The sequence below is a fragment of the Gopherus evgoodei genome, chromosome 8 (genome assembly GCF_007399415.2).
Source record: "Gopherus evgoodei ecotype Sinaloan lineage chromosome 8, rGopEvg1_v1.p, whole genome shotgun sequence".
In the NCBI taxonomy this organism is placed as follows: Eukaryota; Metazoa; Chordata; order Testudines; family Testudinidae; genus Gopherus; species Gopherus evgoodei.
In genome coordinates, this window is record NC_044329.1 from 76,717,769 (window position 1) to 76,735,285 (window position 17,517).

Consider the following 17,517-nt stretch of genomic DNA (forward strand, 5'->3'; position numbering starts at 1 on the left):
TACTCCCTCTATGGAATGTCTCTTTCTAAACTGTGTGCTTCTATACACCCGTCAGCTTTCCCTCAGCTCTTAGTTTCTAACCTCCTCTACGACCTTTTTAATTTTACATGCCAGCAATCTGGTTCCCTTTTGGGTTATGAGAAGCCCATTCTGCCAGGATAGGCTCCTCCTCTCGCAAAAAGTTCCCCAGTTCCTAATAAACCTAAATCCCTCCTTCAAACACCAACATTTCATCCACACACTGAGATCCTGCAGTTCTGCCTGTCTAACTAGTCCTGCACATGGAGCTGGAAGCATATCAGAAAATGCCACCAAGGAGGTCTTGTACTTTAATCTCTTACCAAGTAGCCCAAATTTGGCTTCCAGGACCTCTTTCCTACTTTTTCCTATGTCACTGGTACTTGCATGTACCATGATCACTGGTTCTTCCCCAGCACATCACAAAAATTCACCTAAATTGACTCATGACGTCCACAACCTTCTCTCTGCAGACAATCCACCATTTGTATTCCCAATCATCACAAACCCAACTATCTATATTTCTAATAATCAGATCTCCTACTACTATTACCTGTCTCTTCCTAATAACTGGGGTTCCCTCCCCCAGAATGGAATCCTCAGTGTGAGCGAATACATCATCATCATCTACAAGTAGAGTCCCAATGATGGGCTCATTTCCCTCCGCTCCAGCTTGATGTTTTCCCCAAGACTTCCATTGTCCTTAACAGCACAGAGGTTGTCAGACTATCCTTTAATTAGTTCAGTTAGGGCCCTAACTCTCTCACCCAGCACTCACTGCTGCTCAGGTAGGTAAAAATCATCATTTGTGTACAGAAGACAATACCTTAAATCCATGGTTTGGGGCAGGCTGAATTTTTATATATTTGATTAGCCAAGATTTTACAGTTGAGAGAAATGGAAAGTTTGTAATGAGAAGATTGCAGTATTTTCTCAGGTATGAAATATAAAGTAGTTAAGCCATCTGAATTTTGGTTATAAAGAAGCCAGGTGAAATACAAATTTCTGATTTATCCATTTTTAAAATACTTATACTTGAGGAATTAGATGCATAGGTTATACATAAATATACAATTTATATAGACTTAAGAATTTCTTCAAGGAGCTAAAATTAAAATATTTGATTGATCTACCTGCAGGAGTAAGATATCAGCTAAAACAGGGGTGTGCAAACTACAGCCTGTCCACTATTTTAATCTGGCCCTCAAGCTCCCATCGGCAAGCGGGGTCTGGGGCTTGCCCTGCTCCGCTCATGTTGTGGCTCTGCGCAGTTCCTGGAAGCAACAGCATGTCCTCCCTCCAGCTCCTACATGTACGGGCAGCCAGGGGGCTCTGCACTGCCCCCGCCCCAAATGCCGCCCCCACAGCTCCCATTGGCTGGAACCACGGCCAGTGGGAACTGCAGGGAGGGCACCTGTGGATGGGGCAGTGTGCAGAGCTGCCTGGCTATGCCTTCACATAGGAGCCGGAAGGAGGACATGTCGCTACTTACGGGAGCAGCTTGAGGTAAGTGCCGCCCGGAGCCTGCACCCCTGATCCCCCTCCTGCACCCCAACCCCCTCATCCCCAGAGTCTGCATCCCCAGCTGGAGTCCTCATCCCCACCCCCGTTTTGTGAGCATTCATGGCCCACCATACAATTTCCATACCCAGATGTGGCCCTCAGGCCAAAATGTTTGCTCACTCCTGATCTAAAGCCACTCCTGCCTGTGGAAAACAGAACCAGAATTCAGTGTCATTACACTATACTTTTAGATTCATGCAACCGAATAATTCTTTCCTCATTTCCCCAAACTCTAGCGTGGGGTGGGGGCACTACTCACCACGACTGGTCCTGTGACTGGCATGGTGCACAAATACCCCAAGCAGAACTGAGAATATAGTGCCTAAAACTTTAGGGGAGCAAAGAGAGTGAGTTCTGCATATTAAATGTCACTTTCCATCGTGACTACACAGACAATAGTACATCCATATGTTTTATCTGCAGCTGCTGCCACTGCAGCCTTCAGGGTCTCCTCCTCCACACCCATGGAGCATCTGAGCCAGAGAAGCAGGAGACAGAAGAGGACTCAGGATGAGCAGCAAACAGGGAAATTGTCTGGGAACCATCCAAGAGAAACTATGGTCAGTGCTTTTGAGGTAGATGCTGCATTAGAGGGGCTGTGTTGTGAGCTGGTGGGGTGAAGATTTGAGCGTCTGTCTGCTGTGACCATTTGTTTGGCTATGTTTGACTGCTGCTAACTGCAGGGACTGCTTGACTGCATGCCTGTTTGAAAAGTGTGACTTGGAGAACTTTGTTCCTGGTGAGTCCTGAGTGGTTGACTGAAGTGTGAACCAGGTGAGGCTTCAAACCTGGGTAACTTGTTTTGAGCCAGCAGCCTTATAAAAGGCAGCCAGCTGCCAACCTAGTGAGCAGTGAACAGAGGAGAAGCAAACAGAGGAGTTTGCCTAGGAGTTCACCTAGGGGGAGAGCCCACAGAGTTTTTGCCTTTCAGGCTTCTGGGAACCGTAAATACCAGGGTGGATAAAAATCAATTATTTTAAAAAAAAATGGATTTTTTTAAATTTAAAATTGGATTTTTGATATGCTTTTCCCCCTCAAAAAGCATCTTATCTAAAGACAGTTTTAATAAAGATACCTTTGAACTATAATGTATCTCCTCATGGAATAGGGATTATAAATTCTAATTCTATAGTATGAGACAATATATTCATGTAATGTTTAAGAAAAGTTTCGTTAAGGAGTTCCAACAGTGCATGGATTAGGGACCCAATTTTATGGAGTTCCAGGGGCTTCTGTATAGATTATTTAGGTTCATCTTTCTATCTACCCAATGGGACTTAGCTTGAGAAGCACTGTTCTAGACTGAGCACTATCTGATGTGGGGGACCAGCAATTTTTTTTTCCCCAATGTGTCAGGGACAGGTGCCATGTTATTATCCTATTTGACGCTCTTATGAGGAAACTCGTTGCGGACTGGCAGCTGATGGCTCGTGGACCGGCACCAGTCTGCAGACCACCACTTTGAGAAGCACTGGTCTAGAAAACACCATCAAAGATGCTTAGCTTTGCAGTTCTCAAACTGGATTTGTGTTTCCAGAGATAACACACTTGTTAACAACAAATATTTTTTTAATAAATAAATCATATATAGAGGTGAGAAATAACAGACCTCAACCCTACTGTCCCTCTGCAAACTTGTGTACACAGAGTCAATCTCTGACCTCTCTCTAAATGTGCAAAGTTTCAAAAAGTTCTATTCTGCCCCCAACATTCATCTGGACAAGGGGAAGAAGCCTGGAGATAAATATGAGAAGTGAGGGACAGGCAGTAGAAACAAAGGCGAAACTGTCTGAGCAGCATATTCCAGAAGTTTTGAGGTCTTTCTGAGTGTAGCCTTCATTGATCTGTGATCTACTATACCATTCTCTCACTAGAAAAGAAAACCTATAATGGCAGCAGGCCGTAAAAGAAACCCAGTTTGGAAATATTTTAATGAAGTTCCTCTTCCTGTGAGTAAGACGCGCATGCGTGCAAAATGCAAACAGGGCAACAAAGAAATGCAAGGCCTGATTACTCAAATGAAACAACATCATGAGAAATGATCCTTCTCAGGAGAAAGTTGCGTTAAAGATGATGAAAGGAACATGTCTGAACACACAGGATCTGCAGGTTGGTAAATTTTTTTATTTCATAGTTCTTTCTTAAGGACTGCTTGTCTTCCTTCTGGACTATTCTTGAATTCTCATGTTTGAGAAAAATATATAGTTGTTATTCTATGGCAGTGTTTCCCAAAATTGGGACGCCGCTCGTGTAGGGAAAGCCCCTGGTAGCTAGGGCCGGTTTGTTTACCTGCCGCGTCCGTAGGTTCAGCTTATCGCGGCTCCCACTAGCTGCGGCACGGACTGAGGGACGTACTGGCCACCGCTTCCAGCAGCTCCCATTGGCCTGGAGCAGTGAACCACGGCCAGAGAGAGTAAAACTGTTAACCCGAGTCTTGATGGGTGGAGCAACGTCCACAATGATCCTGTTGTATGTGCTTGTGTGATAATGGAAGAAGGGAATGTTTCCTTGTAGAAACAATTGATACATCAGGAAATGCACATAGAGCAGAATACTTACAAGTAGCAGTAAAAGCTATAACGAACTTGGAAAAAAATTCAAATGTCTAGTATGCAGCTTGGTCACAGACAATGCTGAAAATGCAGCCAAGATGAGAAGAAATTATTTAAAAGAGAGTCCCAAGCTAATAACATACCGTTGCAGTGCTCATTTGATGCACCTCCTAGCCAAAGACTTCAGTGTTGCAGAAATAAAGGTTAATGTTGTTGAAACTGCAAAATACTTCCGTAACAACCACTTTGCAGCAGCCGCTCTGAAAAAAGTGGGAGGAACCACACTAACTCTCCCACAAGATGTGTGATGGAACTCAGTAGTGGACTGTTTTGAGCACTATATCAAGAACTGGCCTAATCTGATGACAGTTAGTGCCATCTACTTTTTTCACGATTTTGATCACAGTCACAGTTCTCAACATTTCTCTTAAGCCCAATGTTGAACACATGCTGAGTACTCTGAAGCCTATTTCTGTAGCCTTGAACAAAATGCATGGAAATAGCTGTTTTATTGCTGATGCTGTTGAAATTTGGAAGGAACTGAGTGAGATCTTAAAGAGAGAAATATGGAATGACAGAGTTAAATCACAAACATTAAAAAAAACAAAATGGGACAAGCACTATCTCCAGCTCATTTTCTTGCAAATATTCTCAATACTCCGTACCAGGGTCAACCCTTAACTGCTGAAGAAGAGGAGTTAGCTATCACATGGACATCCAGCAATCATCCCTCCATAATACCAACTAATAAACTTCAGAGCTAAGGGTGAACCATTCAAGAAATATTTATTTGCTGATGATGTTTTAAAGAAAGTCACTTTCACCAGCAGAAGTCACTTAAGCATTTTGATTCAGAGACTGTTGAAGTGATAATCTCACTTTAAACAGCAGTAGCTTCTTCTGTCAGTGTAGAAAGAATATTTTCTCTCTTTGGACTAATTCATTCCAAATTGAGAAATTGTTTTGGATTTGAAAAAGCAGGATAGCTTGTTTTTCTTTTCCAGATTATGAACAAACAGGAAAATTAAGGTGAAGACGACTGAGTTAGCTGCAGAAGCCAATATTTTAAGTTTCTCATATTGACCTGGCTGACATAGTCTATTTAATTTTTTAAATTCATTTAACTACTTTAGTTAAAACAATTTTAACAAAAACAAACCTGATTTAAAAAAACGTGAATGTTTAACTAAATTCAAAAATGCATATGATTATTTTGTTAAAATATTATGCTGCTTGTTGTTTTAGTTAAATAAAACAATTTAAATGTCTGGTGATGTTCTCCTCATAATAGAGCATGGCAAGAAAATCCTCTAAGTATTAATAATTAACCTGTTGAATTTGAGATAGTTCACCTCCCAATGGCGAAGGTGAGTTGACAATGTTCTATTCCTACATGTACAGTAATCACCACACAATTCCTACCAGGCCACAAAAGAGCAGGGCCAGATAGAGCATACTACATCACCACACATTACTCCACTCACTGTTAAAATTGCCTTTCAAAGCCTCCCTGAGCTGTACAGCTCCATGTTCATCTCTTCTAATAGCCCCATTCAAATTCAGCAGGCAGCCACTCCACCTCTGCCCTCCATCCCAGCAGAAACTTTTCCCCTTTTGCTTTAAAGATATTAGGCAGGACACAGCAGTCAGCTGTGGGATATTTTTCTCCCTGAGGTCCAATCTTGTGAGTAGGCAACGCCAGCGACCCTTCAAATGACCAAATGCACATTCAACTGTCACTCAATACCTGCTGATCCAGTACTGAATCATTCCTTGGTGCTGTCAAGGTGACCAATCTATGGCTTCATGAGAAAGGGGAGCAAAGGATTGGCATTTCAATATTGACAGCGGCAATCCACCAGTAGGCAAAGAGTCCATGCTTGTAGCTTTCTGAACAGTCCTGTGTTCTTAAAGATGTGAGTGACATGTACCTTCCTGGACCCGACATTGATGTCGATGAAGCATCCCCCAGTGATCCATCTATGCTTGCATAATCATAGAAAAGAGCCCTTTCTACCAACGTATACAGTGGCAACATGTTCTGGTGCCAAAATAGGGATATGCATGCCATCTGTTGCTCCACCACAGTTCAGGAACCCCACAGCTCCAAAGCCATCCAGTATGTCCTGCACATTGCAGTCACAATCCTGCATAGCATGAGGCATTTAAAGGCTCTGTACACTCACATGAAAACAGCCATGGATTTCCTGACCCCAAATTGGTTTCAGACAGGTAACAATCAGGTGTTCCACTTGTGAGCGCCACTCACTTCTCCACTGTCAGCGCAGCTCTCATTTTGGTATCTTGGGCGGAAGGGCTGGAGAAAGCTCCCTACACAGATCCAGGCACATGGCCTTATACATCTGAAAGTTCCTCAGCCACTGGTCATCTTCCCAAACTTACATTACGATGCGATTTCACCAGTCAGTCATTGCTTGTTTCTCAGGTCCAGAAGTGGTGCTCCACCATCTCCATCTGTTCCATGCACACCAACAACATTCAATTGATTCTTGCTATGTCCCTTGACAATCTGTCCTCCAAGGAATCATTATGCCCCCACTACCCACCCATTCAGGTCTTCTTGCAGCTCTGCAACTACTACAGGATCGTGAACCCTGTGCTTGCAATGCTCCTGACAATAGTGCAGAACTGTGCAGGCTTCATGCTTCTGTCTGAGATAGTGGAGAGCAAGGAGGGACATGTGGGTTTGTGGGATTTTGAAAAAAAAGACACAAAAGTTATGGGATACAAATACAATTATGGGATGGAGACAGTTGCAAACTGGGACGTTAATCCATGCTCCAAGTCATCCCAAGCGACTCATTTTGGCCCCATCCTCCATGAACTTAACTAATTCTTTTTTTAAGCCAGTTATACTCTGGCCTTCACAACATCCCCTAGCAACAAATTCCAAAGGCTGACTGTGTGTTGTTTGTTTTAAACCTGCTGCCTATTAATTTAATTGGGTGACCCCTGGTTCTTGTGTTATGTGAAGGGATAAACAACACTTCCTTATTCACTTCCTCTACCCCATTCATGATTTTATAGACCTTCGTTGCCTCTTTTTTCAGACTAACCGTGCAATCTTAATCTCTTCTCATAAGGAAGTTGTTCCATACCCCAATCATTTTTATTGCCCTTCTCCGTCTTTTCCATTTCTAAGATACCTTTTTCAAGATGGGGCAACCAGAACTGTACACAATAGCTATGGGCACTCCATGGATTTATACAATGGCATTATATTTACTGTCTTATTATCTATCCCTTTCATACTGTTTTCTAAAGTTTTTAACTTTTTGACTGCCATTGGACATTCAGCTGATGTTTTCAGGGGAAAAAAAAATCACAATGACTCCAAGAGCTCTTTCTTGAATGGTGACAGCTAATTATAGACCCCATCATTTTGTATGTATAGTTGGGATTATATTTTCCAATATGTATTACTTTGCATTTATCAACACTGAATTTCATTGGCCATTTTGTTGCCCAATCTCCCAGTTTTGTGAGATCCCTTTGTAACTCTTCGCAATCTGTTTTGGATTTAACTATTTTAAAGTAATTTTATATCATCTGCAAACTTTTCCACCTCCCTGTTTACCCCTTTTTCCAGATCATTTACAAATACCTTGACCAGTACTGGTCCCAGTACAGATCTCTCAGGGACACCAATATTCACCTCTCTCCATTCTGAAAACTGACCATTTATTCCTCCCTTGTTTCCCATCTTTCAGCCAGTTACTTATCCATGAGAGGACCTTCCCTCTTATCCAATGACTACTTAGCTTGTTTAAGAGCCTTTAGTGAGAGACCTTGATAAAGACTTTCTGAAAGTCCAAGCACACTATCCCACTGGTTCACCCTTGTCCACACAATTCAGGGCATTCCCTAAGAGACTGATACTGACAGGGGTTAAAGTGCTGAAATTGTGCAATCTAGTTGTTTCTAGTACAGCTGGAACTTTATTTTATGGGGTGCTACTTTCAAGAGTCTATTTCATAATAAAAGAATTTTGCTGTGTTCACTTCCATAATCCCAAATATGCTCTTCAACAAGTAATATACAAATATTAGAAAACTCTCATTTGTTCATAACTTGTGCACCTGTGGCAACATATTTGTCTGTATAGTTCAAGGCCAGCCCTGTGCCATTGTTCCCTTCATGCTAACTATATTTTTGTCGCATTCAGCTCCTATGAAGTATTGATCTGATTCTCAAATGCAACATTCATTTCAAGAGTGAAAGAATCAGAGGGCTAACTGAAATTAACTATATGGTACAATTCTTATAACTGGAGAACTTTCATTGAAGAAATGTGAGTTGAGGGGGAGGAACAAAAAACAAAAAAACAGCAAACCTCTGCTCTCAGATCTGCAGGTCAAAACTTCATTCTCATATTCTGCTCCAATTATGAGGTCAACAAGAACTGAATACCTATTTGGAGTTTTTTGCAGGTAGGGAGAGGGGGGGAAAAAAATCAGCTTTTAAGGCCATCATGCAGCAGTGAGAACAGCATGTTGCCCAAACGTTATTTCTGAGAGACTAATCTTTAGAATAAGTTTATATCATCTGCAATCCAAGTGACTGGTTTTGATAACAGATTCTCCCATTTCTGGTCAGTTTCCAACTTAAAGCTTTCTGTTTATTAAAGCATATCTCGATGACAAAATGTCAGCTGACAATCACTTAATAAAATCTTACAGCTCACTTCAACTCCACAAATTAACATATATCATTTTAACAGGTTGCCAGTTTATCATCAGCTAGCTTCACATCATACCTTCACGCCAACTGCAACATCAGTGACGATGCTGTAAAGAAAACAAGAAACCTGACTTAATAGTAAGAAACATGTCTGAGTTTTCAATCCACAAATTGACTCAAAATAAATATGATTTCCCCATAAAACTGAACTCTTAATAGATTTTAATTAACTTTAGTATTTAGAAATTAAAATAGCAAAGACCACCCCCTCAAAAGAGGAGAGGAGTCAAAAAGAAACAAAACAGGAATGGGAACGGGCTCAAAGGTTCAATAGAAGACATCCAGGCAGCACACTGAACAAAGAATCCCTGAGAGTACACACAGCTACAAAAGGTGTCCATGATGTCAGTGAACACTTTCCAAAGAAGCTCTGCCTGGACATGGGACTTAAGAAGTGAGAGGAATTAGGTCCCACAGTCAGAGAACCCACCCCATCCAGCCTCCTCCTTCCAGAGTCTGATAGATATCCATTTTGGCCAATGCCAGTAAGTCTGAAGAGGAAGTCTCTGGACTTTGTGGGATAATGGATAGGGTGAGAATAGGAGAATTTAAGGACAGATGTAGTACATAAGATAATCTTTCTGTTCATTCTTTAACAGTGATCCTTACAGAACAGTTCAGGGCAGAAAGTGATTAATACTATTTCTGAATTGAAAAAGATGACCAAATTGAATGCTAGATCCTACAAATGGCACTCTACACCCATGTGGAACAACAGCACAGACATGCTCTTATGTAGATCTATTTGCAGGATCTAGCACTGGGTAGGCAGAATATAACAACCCAAAACAGAATATAGCCAGGCTACCCTAATTAACACAAATATCATAAAATATTACAAACAAAATGTGATAAGTAAAGCATGCCACTTCCATGGGTATCAATTTGTGAGCAGCACAAAGGATTGACTTTTTAGTCAGGGTTTGTAACACCAACATTAGGCTGACAAGCAACCATAAAAAGACTTTAAAATCACATTACCAATAGATTATACATTTATCACACAAACACAAGAGGTTGTTTAATCTGTCTCAAAAGGATGAGGCAAGTAAATGGGGGCAGTAAGATGCTGCACACACACAAGTGTTTATGCTGACAGTAGCTATAAACACCAGCAGCAGCTCCCAGCCCCAATGAAAAGAGGGCCTTGTGTATAACTACCCACCCAAGCTCCCTGCCAGGAATCAAGGCCCTTGCTGTCCCATATGGTTGATGCCTGCAAACCCTTCCCTACTTGGGCTTTAACTGCCTGTCTCCAGTATACACAAAGGCATCTTTCTACCTTAAATAAAAAAAAAAAAAGCCAGGGGGCTATTAAACAGCTATTGAAAACAAAAGAGCTTGCCATCTGCCAGCTCCTCCTCCTCCTCTGGCCAGCACCAAAACAAGCAGGGGTCTTGCTCACAGCGTTTCCCCTAACACCACGAATGAGGGGGAGGGGATAAAAGGGCGGGAATGGGGGCACCCCCCACACACACACACAGACACCCACCACTGAGAAGGCCACAGAATGAACAGGGCGCTAAGGACTCACGCAGCCCTAGGTGAGTCAGTAACGGACCCGCCCCAGCCCCGCATCTGAGTCCGCGTTATGCAGAAGCTCCCCCCACCGCCCTCATCCTCACTGGCCCCAGTCGGTCTCCAGCTGCCCCACAAGGAGTCTGCAGGAGCTAATCCCCGCTATTCAGTGGGGTGTGCTGGGCACCCTGCTCCTCCCAGACACCCACGGGGGGGAGAGCGAGCCCCGCTCTGCCCAGCCCCGACAGGAAAGCAACAATAACCCGGCGGGCGCGGCAGCGCCCCCCGCTCCCCCACCGCCCCTGTACTCACCCGTCCATCGCCGAACAAGACAAAGCGCTGGCGAGCAGGGCAGGGAGCCGCGCAGGCAGCGAACGGAGAGAGGCAACGAGAAAATGGCGGCCAGGCCCCCCCGGAAACCGCCGAAGGTTGCCGAGTGCCAGGCTCTGCTCCCCATCAGATTGGGCTCCCTCAGCTGTCACTGGGCATGCCCGTGCGCTGTGCGCATGCTCAGTAGCAGCAGCTACTGGCGCTTCTGCGATGCTCCTCGTCACCTGCCTGTCTGAGGCAAACTATTCCCCCCGCGGGGGGCAAAGCAGGCAAGACAAGCAGGGCGGTTTCCGAGCCTTGCTGCCCACGAGGCCCACTCCTAGGCCCATCTCCGACGTCACATTCATCTCCCAGCCCTGCTGACTGGAGGCCCACTTTCTGGAGGGAAATTCTTTTGACTGTTTCCCTCAAAGTCTGGCTCCTTTAGCTGGAGAAAGACTCCTCAGCCCTACTGCCAGGCTGAGCTTGAGAAGAGAAACTTGCCAGATATGATGCAGGGAGACTTGGATTGGATTCCCCAGGCTCCAGCCCTGGTGCAAGGCTTCGCTTGTTGCAGGAAGAAACTGTCCAAACTTGGTGCCACATCTCCACATTTCTGGGGACAGAGAGGGAGTAGTTAAAGCCTTTCTCCTCTTGTAATGGAAAATTATGGAGAGGAATTGCCATCAATAGTCCATCTTCTGTAGTATCCTGCCTCTCCAATTGGCCAGTGCAGGGTCCTTCAAAGGAAATTATTACCTCTCATAATGCACCTAATTGTGCAACAGTATTCCAAAGGAGAGGAAAGAAATTCTTCCTGTTTTAAATTGAGAAGTATTAGCTTATGCCCTGAAACATGAGCAATGAAAAGGTAGACATGTTATTGCACACGATATAATAATCACAGCTAGTGCAGTTAGTACTAGATATCAACCACTCTTAAGACTGCTGATGAACAAAAAAAACCCAAAACCATCAAGCATCCTATAGTACAGGGGTCAGCAACCTTTCAGAAATGGTGTGCCGAGTCTTCATTTATTCACTTTAATTTAAGGTTTTGCGTGCCGGTAATACATTTCAACATTTTTAGAAGGTCTCTTTCTATAAGTCTATGATATATAACTAAACCATTGTTGTATGTAAAGTAAATAAGGTTTTTAAAATGTTTAAGAAGCTTCATTTAAAATTAAATTAAAATGCAGAGCCCCTCAGACCGGTGGCCAGGATCTGGGCAGCGTGAGTGCCACTGAAAATCAGCTTGTGTGCCACCTTCTGCACGTGTGCCATAGGTTGCCTACCCCTGCTATAGTATGTTCTCCCCCTCTCTCCAAGCAATTAAAGATTGCACACAATGGCTCACACTCCTGTTGGGGTTAGGGTTTCCCCTTCAAAGCTGATAACAAATATATTTTAGTTGGTATTAAGATGAACATATAAATTAAGACCTAAATCCTGTATTGTACAATATGCAGGTGGATTAGTCCATGTTGCGCAATATGTAAGAGTCATTAGCCTTATTGGTCAATGATCCTTTTGAAGTCATTGGGACTCCTCATGGCTACAACAGTCCCGAAATGTTGTAGATTGCAGGATTTGGGCCTAAATCTAACCTAGGTATATTAACACTACAAGGCCATTTAATAGCATGTTTGGTTTCACAGTATTGCAAACTCTCTCTGTTTTAGGGTGAATCTTGCAATATTTGATATTTTACTTATATCCAAGTCTCCTGGAGATGGCTGATTATGGGAAAATCTCAGCTTTCATTTTTTTGAAAAAAAAAAAGTTTCTAACCTTTGTGTTTATGGAGAAAAGCTTAAAAAATGTAAACCAAAGGTAATATAAGGGCTCAAAAACCAACAGGAAAATAAAGAGATCTCAACATACATTTTGTTTAAAAAAAATAGTCTCATGATTTTTAAACCAATCCCATGATTTCCTGAGTCCCACCTCATGGTTTTGGCAGAGACATGCTGGTCACCACTTCCTTCAGCTCCCATTGTCCGGGAATGGCAAACCACGGACACTGGGAGCTGCAGCCAGTCAATGTAAATAAACAGTCTCGCGGCCCACAAGTTGCCCACCCTTGGTCTACACTACAAAGTTACGTTCACAAAAATTGCCTTGCATCAACCTACTGATGCATGTGTCTACATTCAAATTTGTCTGTGACCAGCATAAATATCCTGTTATGGTGATAACAGTAAAAATAACTTCCCCAAACAGCATAGAGCCTTGTTCAACCTACTTTGATAAATGTAGTGTAAATGTAGACACCGTATGACCAGCGCCAAACAAACAGTTCTCCAGCCACTTCCTACAATGCCCCTATCCCCACGACAGTGACTGCTCTGCTCATGATTTAAAACTCCACATTTGAGGGGTCACATCTGATGCTGCCCCACAGACCTGCTACTTTTACAATGAACTGTGTGCCATACTTGGTGGTGACCCCACCAGCACTCCACGGACCACTATGGATACCTCAGAGGAGCCCAAGATGGAAACCACTGGCTTGAACAGCAAGGAGGAGCAAGAGTAGGGAAATGCAGTGGGGGACTCCTATCATGCCATGAGCCAAGACCTGTTTGAAACACCACAGAACTCTAGCCAGACTTGTCAAGTGAGCTCAGATGAGCCCACTGATGAAGGGGAAGGGAGTTTAGGCAAGTGTGTGCAGACAATTTTCCTTACAGATTATTTTATTTACTTTTCCTTCCTCTTCTCCTTTCCCCATGCCATTTAAAGATGACACCCATCTCATCCCCATATTATAAAACAAAGGGACTGTTTTTTCACCATCTTATCTTGTCAGAGTAAAAAGAAAATTCAAGCCAAATTCTCGAACAATACTATATGCAGAGTTGGTGTAGCCATGTCAATCCCAAAATACCAGAGAGACAAGGTAAGTGAGGTAATATCTTGTATTGGACAAACTTCTATTGGTGAGAGAGAGCTTACATATAGCTAGTCTTCAGGTCCCTGAAGAAGAGCTCTGTGTAAGCTCAAAAGCTTGTCTCACTCACTGACAGAAGTTGGTCCAATAAAAGATATTACCTCACTTACCTTCTTTCTGAACAATACTATGGCAGTTGGATTACATAAATCACATTGATTCAGTGTCCTGTGCTCATTTTGAGGTAGAACGAACAGAAATATAGCCAGCATCTGCTGAGAAATCTTGATAAAAGTTTCATGGAGATATTCTGCAGTCCTTTCTGGAAGGTTTCTAGGGACGTCGGCCTTATTTCTTTCTCCACGATAGGACACTTTCCCATACCACTCTGCGATGAATGTGGCTGGCACCATGTCAGCCAACAGGCTAGTGGTATATGGGCCCTGGGAGCTTCCGGGTTCCAGTACCAGTTGTGTTTGCTGTGCTTTGTGACCCTCAAGAGTGAAATAGCCAAGATCACCATTGCCTGTGAAAATAGTGCTAATATTCATTGCCATTGCCCTGTACTTATACCCATAGAACAGGGGCCAGAATTTTATAGCTTCATGCAAAAGAAAATCCACCACACCACTCCTGGTAGGCCATACTCACCATGGTTGGTGCTAGAGATAGTGTTGTGCCAAGGCACTCCAAAGTGGAAGTGTCAATAAGCATTTCTTATTAAAAGTATTAATGGGAATAAGGGAAGGGAGTTTTGAAACTTATCTTTCCCTTTTAATTGTGACTGTAAATCTAATGTGTGTGTCTGTTTTTATCAGCAGCTTCTGGTGTGGCGTCCTTAAAGGTTCCCCCTCCACACCTGCAGTATGCCTGACCCTGATGAGGATGAGAAAGAAAAGGTAGGACATACTCTGCAAGATCCTACAAGCCAGTGCTGCATCAGACCATGAATAAAGGGCTTGAAGGGTAAATATGACTGAGAGCATGGAGAAGGACAGGGAGGACAAGCAAAAGGCCAAGGAGTTCCAGCACCAGGACAAGGGAGCAGAAATTGCACGAGGGTATAATGGGTCTACTCCAGGGGTTGGCAACCTTTCAGAAGTGGTGTGCCAAGTCTTCATTTATTCACTCTAATTTAAGGTTTTGCGTGCCAGTAATACATTTTAACGTTTTTAGAAGGTCTCTTTCTCTAAGTCTATAATATATAACTAAACTGTTGTTGTATGTAAAGTAAATAAGGTTTTTAAAATGTTTAAGAAGCTTCATTTAAAATTAAATTAAAATGCAGAGCAACCCGGACTGGTGGCAGGACCTGGGCAGCGTGAGTGCCACTGAAAATTAGCTCGCGTGCTGCCTTCAGCACACGTGCCATAGGTTATCTACCCCTGGTCTACTCAGACAGCAAACCAAATGCTGCAGTCCTTCGTTGACCTATGAGGCCAAGAATCCTGGACTTAGCCTTTGAACTCCTTGGAGAACTTAATGGTCGCTGCTCTCTACACTCCCTACACCCCCACCGCCACCCCCAACGTACCACATGGCATTATGAAACGTATCCTAACCCCTCCCACTCCATGCTGGGGTACAATAAGGAAAACCACAGCTTCACATACACTGACTTGTGAAAAATCACAAATCAGACTAAGCTGAATTTTAAAAGTTTCACCCCATTAAGTTATATTAAAAGTTTGTATAACATTATGTGTGATTGTTTGCACTCTGATTTTGTGCACTCACTTGGTGCACCTAATACTTTATTTTCCTGGAAAGATAAACAATCATGATAGAGGGGAAAGACATATGTGCACGTTCCCCTTCCTCAGGCCTGGAGATTGATTTGACTTTTTGTCACAAACATTGCACACTGATGACTAGGCCTGACAAGAGGAGGGGAAAGGGAGAACAATTTACCAGCGCGCCAAGCTCAGGGGGTGGGATGTGTTTCACCAAACATCTGTAGCTAGGGAATCGACCACGTACATATTTTAATCCACAGTTTGTTTTGTCCCTGTCAGAAGAAACTTAATGTATCAGCAGATTGATAGTGGAATAGATCTTGCAGCTGTGCTTGAAATCTAGCCTAGGTTGGATTTGAAAGTCGTTTCTACAGTGTGTTGTGTTCTATCATGATAAAGAGGAGACAGGACTCCATTGTACTGAACGCAAAATTGATCCTTTATTCAATCTATAGGACACAGAGTCAAGTCCCTTCCTTTTTCTCCATTTCCTAACTAACGCAGTCTGTAAAACCTCCTTTCTCCATATGATGTCTCCTTAAGTGCTAGCCTGCGTTTAGCATTAAATTAACTCTACAAAATGCAGTTGATATGTAGTGACATCAAAACAAGCATGACAAAGACTGTCTACACAGTTGTAAAGACTGGATTTATCACTTAGATATAGCCAAACTGAGTTTAAATATAATTTGCCTTGCTCACCTGAAGGGTAGGGGGAGAAGGTGAAGGGCGGGGAGAAATTGTATTGGAAATTGTTTTGTTTTAAAATTATCTGGTTTGTATCCCTACCTAATATAGAGCATGGATGTTCCATTGTGATTTGACTGGTCAAATAGCAATGGAACTCCTGTTAGTCATATGTTTAATTGATCTTAAATTATGTTTGTGATGTTATTGACATAATCTAGGATCATCTAGAACATGGTTGCAACCAAAGTCCTGTAGTGGCACCAAATCTTGTTTAAAGGGGGTCAAATGAGGTGTCTAAGACCAGGTTATAGGTTGCTGGTTATGATTATGCTGTTTGTATGCGTGTATCATTTTTGTAGTTGAAGTTATGAATATTGTCTCTGTACTGTCTGTACTTCAAACTTATGCTCTGCTTCTGGGTGACATCCCAGAAAAGTTAGTGTTAGCTCTGTCTAGCTTGCTTAATGGCCTATTAAGGACCATCAGCTATACAATTGACCCATTGAGAGAAGGCAGATACCCCTTATAACTCAGCAAAGTATGCAGGAATTTGCCCATGTGACTCCAGACTCCATTTTGCTGTAATTGTCCACAGTAAGAACAAAGAGGTGTTCTTACACCTGGAAAAGACTGTAAAATGCTGATGCTTCATCTCAATCTTGTCTTCAATCCTGCTTCTTACCTCTGGAGAGACTTTGCTACAAATGGAAGCTCTACGGAAAGGACTGAATGACCCATCCCAGCTTGGGATGTACTCCAGAGACTTGATTTGAACTTGCAGTTTATTCTATCACTGCTACAAGCCTGAACCAAGAACTTTGCCATTACTATATGTAATTGATTCCATTTAACCAATTCTAGCTCTCATCTATATCTTTTTCCTTTATGAATAAACCTTTAGATTCTAAAGGTTTGGCAACAGCGTGATTTGTGGGTAAGATCTGATTTGTATATTGACCTAGATCTGGGGCTTAATTCTTTGGGATCGAGAGAACCTTTTTCCTTTTATTGGGGTGTTGGTTTTCAGAACCATTCATCCCCATGATGAGTGGCACTGGTGGTGATACTGGGAAACTGGAGTGTCTAAGGGAATTCCTTGTGTGACTTATGGTTTGCCAGTGGGGTAAGACCAAAGTCCTCTTTGTCAGGCTGGTTTAGTTTGCCTTAGAGGTGAAAAAACCTCAGCCTTAGGCCATAACTGTCCCATTTAAGCAATGTGTCCTGAATTGGCACGCTTAGTTAGGTCCTACCAGAACCAGCATTGTTACACCATACCTAATGTAGAGCATGGATGCTCCATTGTGTTTTGACTGGTCAAATAGCAATGGAACTCCTGTTAGCCATATGTTTAATTGATCTTAAATTATGTTTAAGCATAGTTCTTAGTCTTGTTTATTTAGTCATTGTACATGTATCCTAGCACTGCAAAAATGACTGTCTTTCACTATTAGAGACAGAGCTAGTCAGTGTTACT

At 42.7% G+C, this 17,517-nt stretch overlaps 1 protein-coding gene across 5 annotated transcripts in view; it reads right to left on the reverse strand.

Annotated features, from left to right (window-relative positions):
- The window catches only part of PTBP2 (polypyrimidine tract binding protein 2), an 80,681-nt gene extending 69,641 nt beyond the window's left edge, over positions 1-11,040 (reverse strand). For 4 of the 5 annotated variants that reach the window (XM_030571644.1, XM_030571643.1, XM_030571641.1 and 1 more), the window contains exons 1-2: positions 10,725-11,039; positions 8,911-8,941 (exon numbers count right to left, since the gene is read on the reverse strand). In XM_030571644.1, coding sequence (XP_030427504.1) covers positions 8,911-8,941; positions 10,725-10,732 — 39 coding nt within the window. In that variant the 5' untranslated portion in view covers positions 10,733-11,039. Of the gene's footprint in view, positions 1-8,910; positions 8,942-10,724 lie in introns of all 5 variants that reach the window. The other variant, XM_030571645.1, reaches the window with a different exon arrangement.
- Between the last annotated feature and the right edge of the window lie 6,477 nt (positions 11,041-17,517).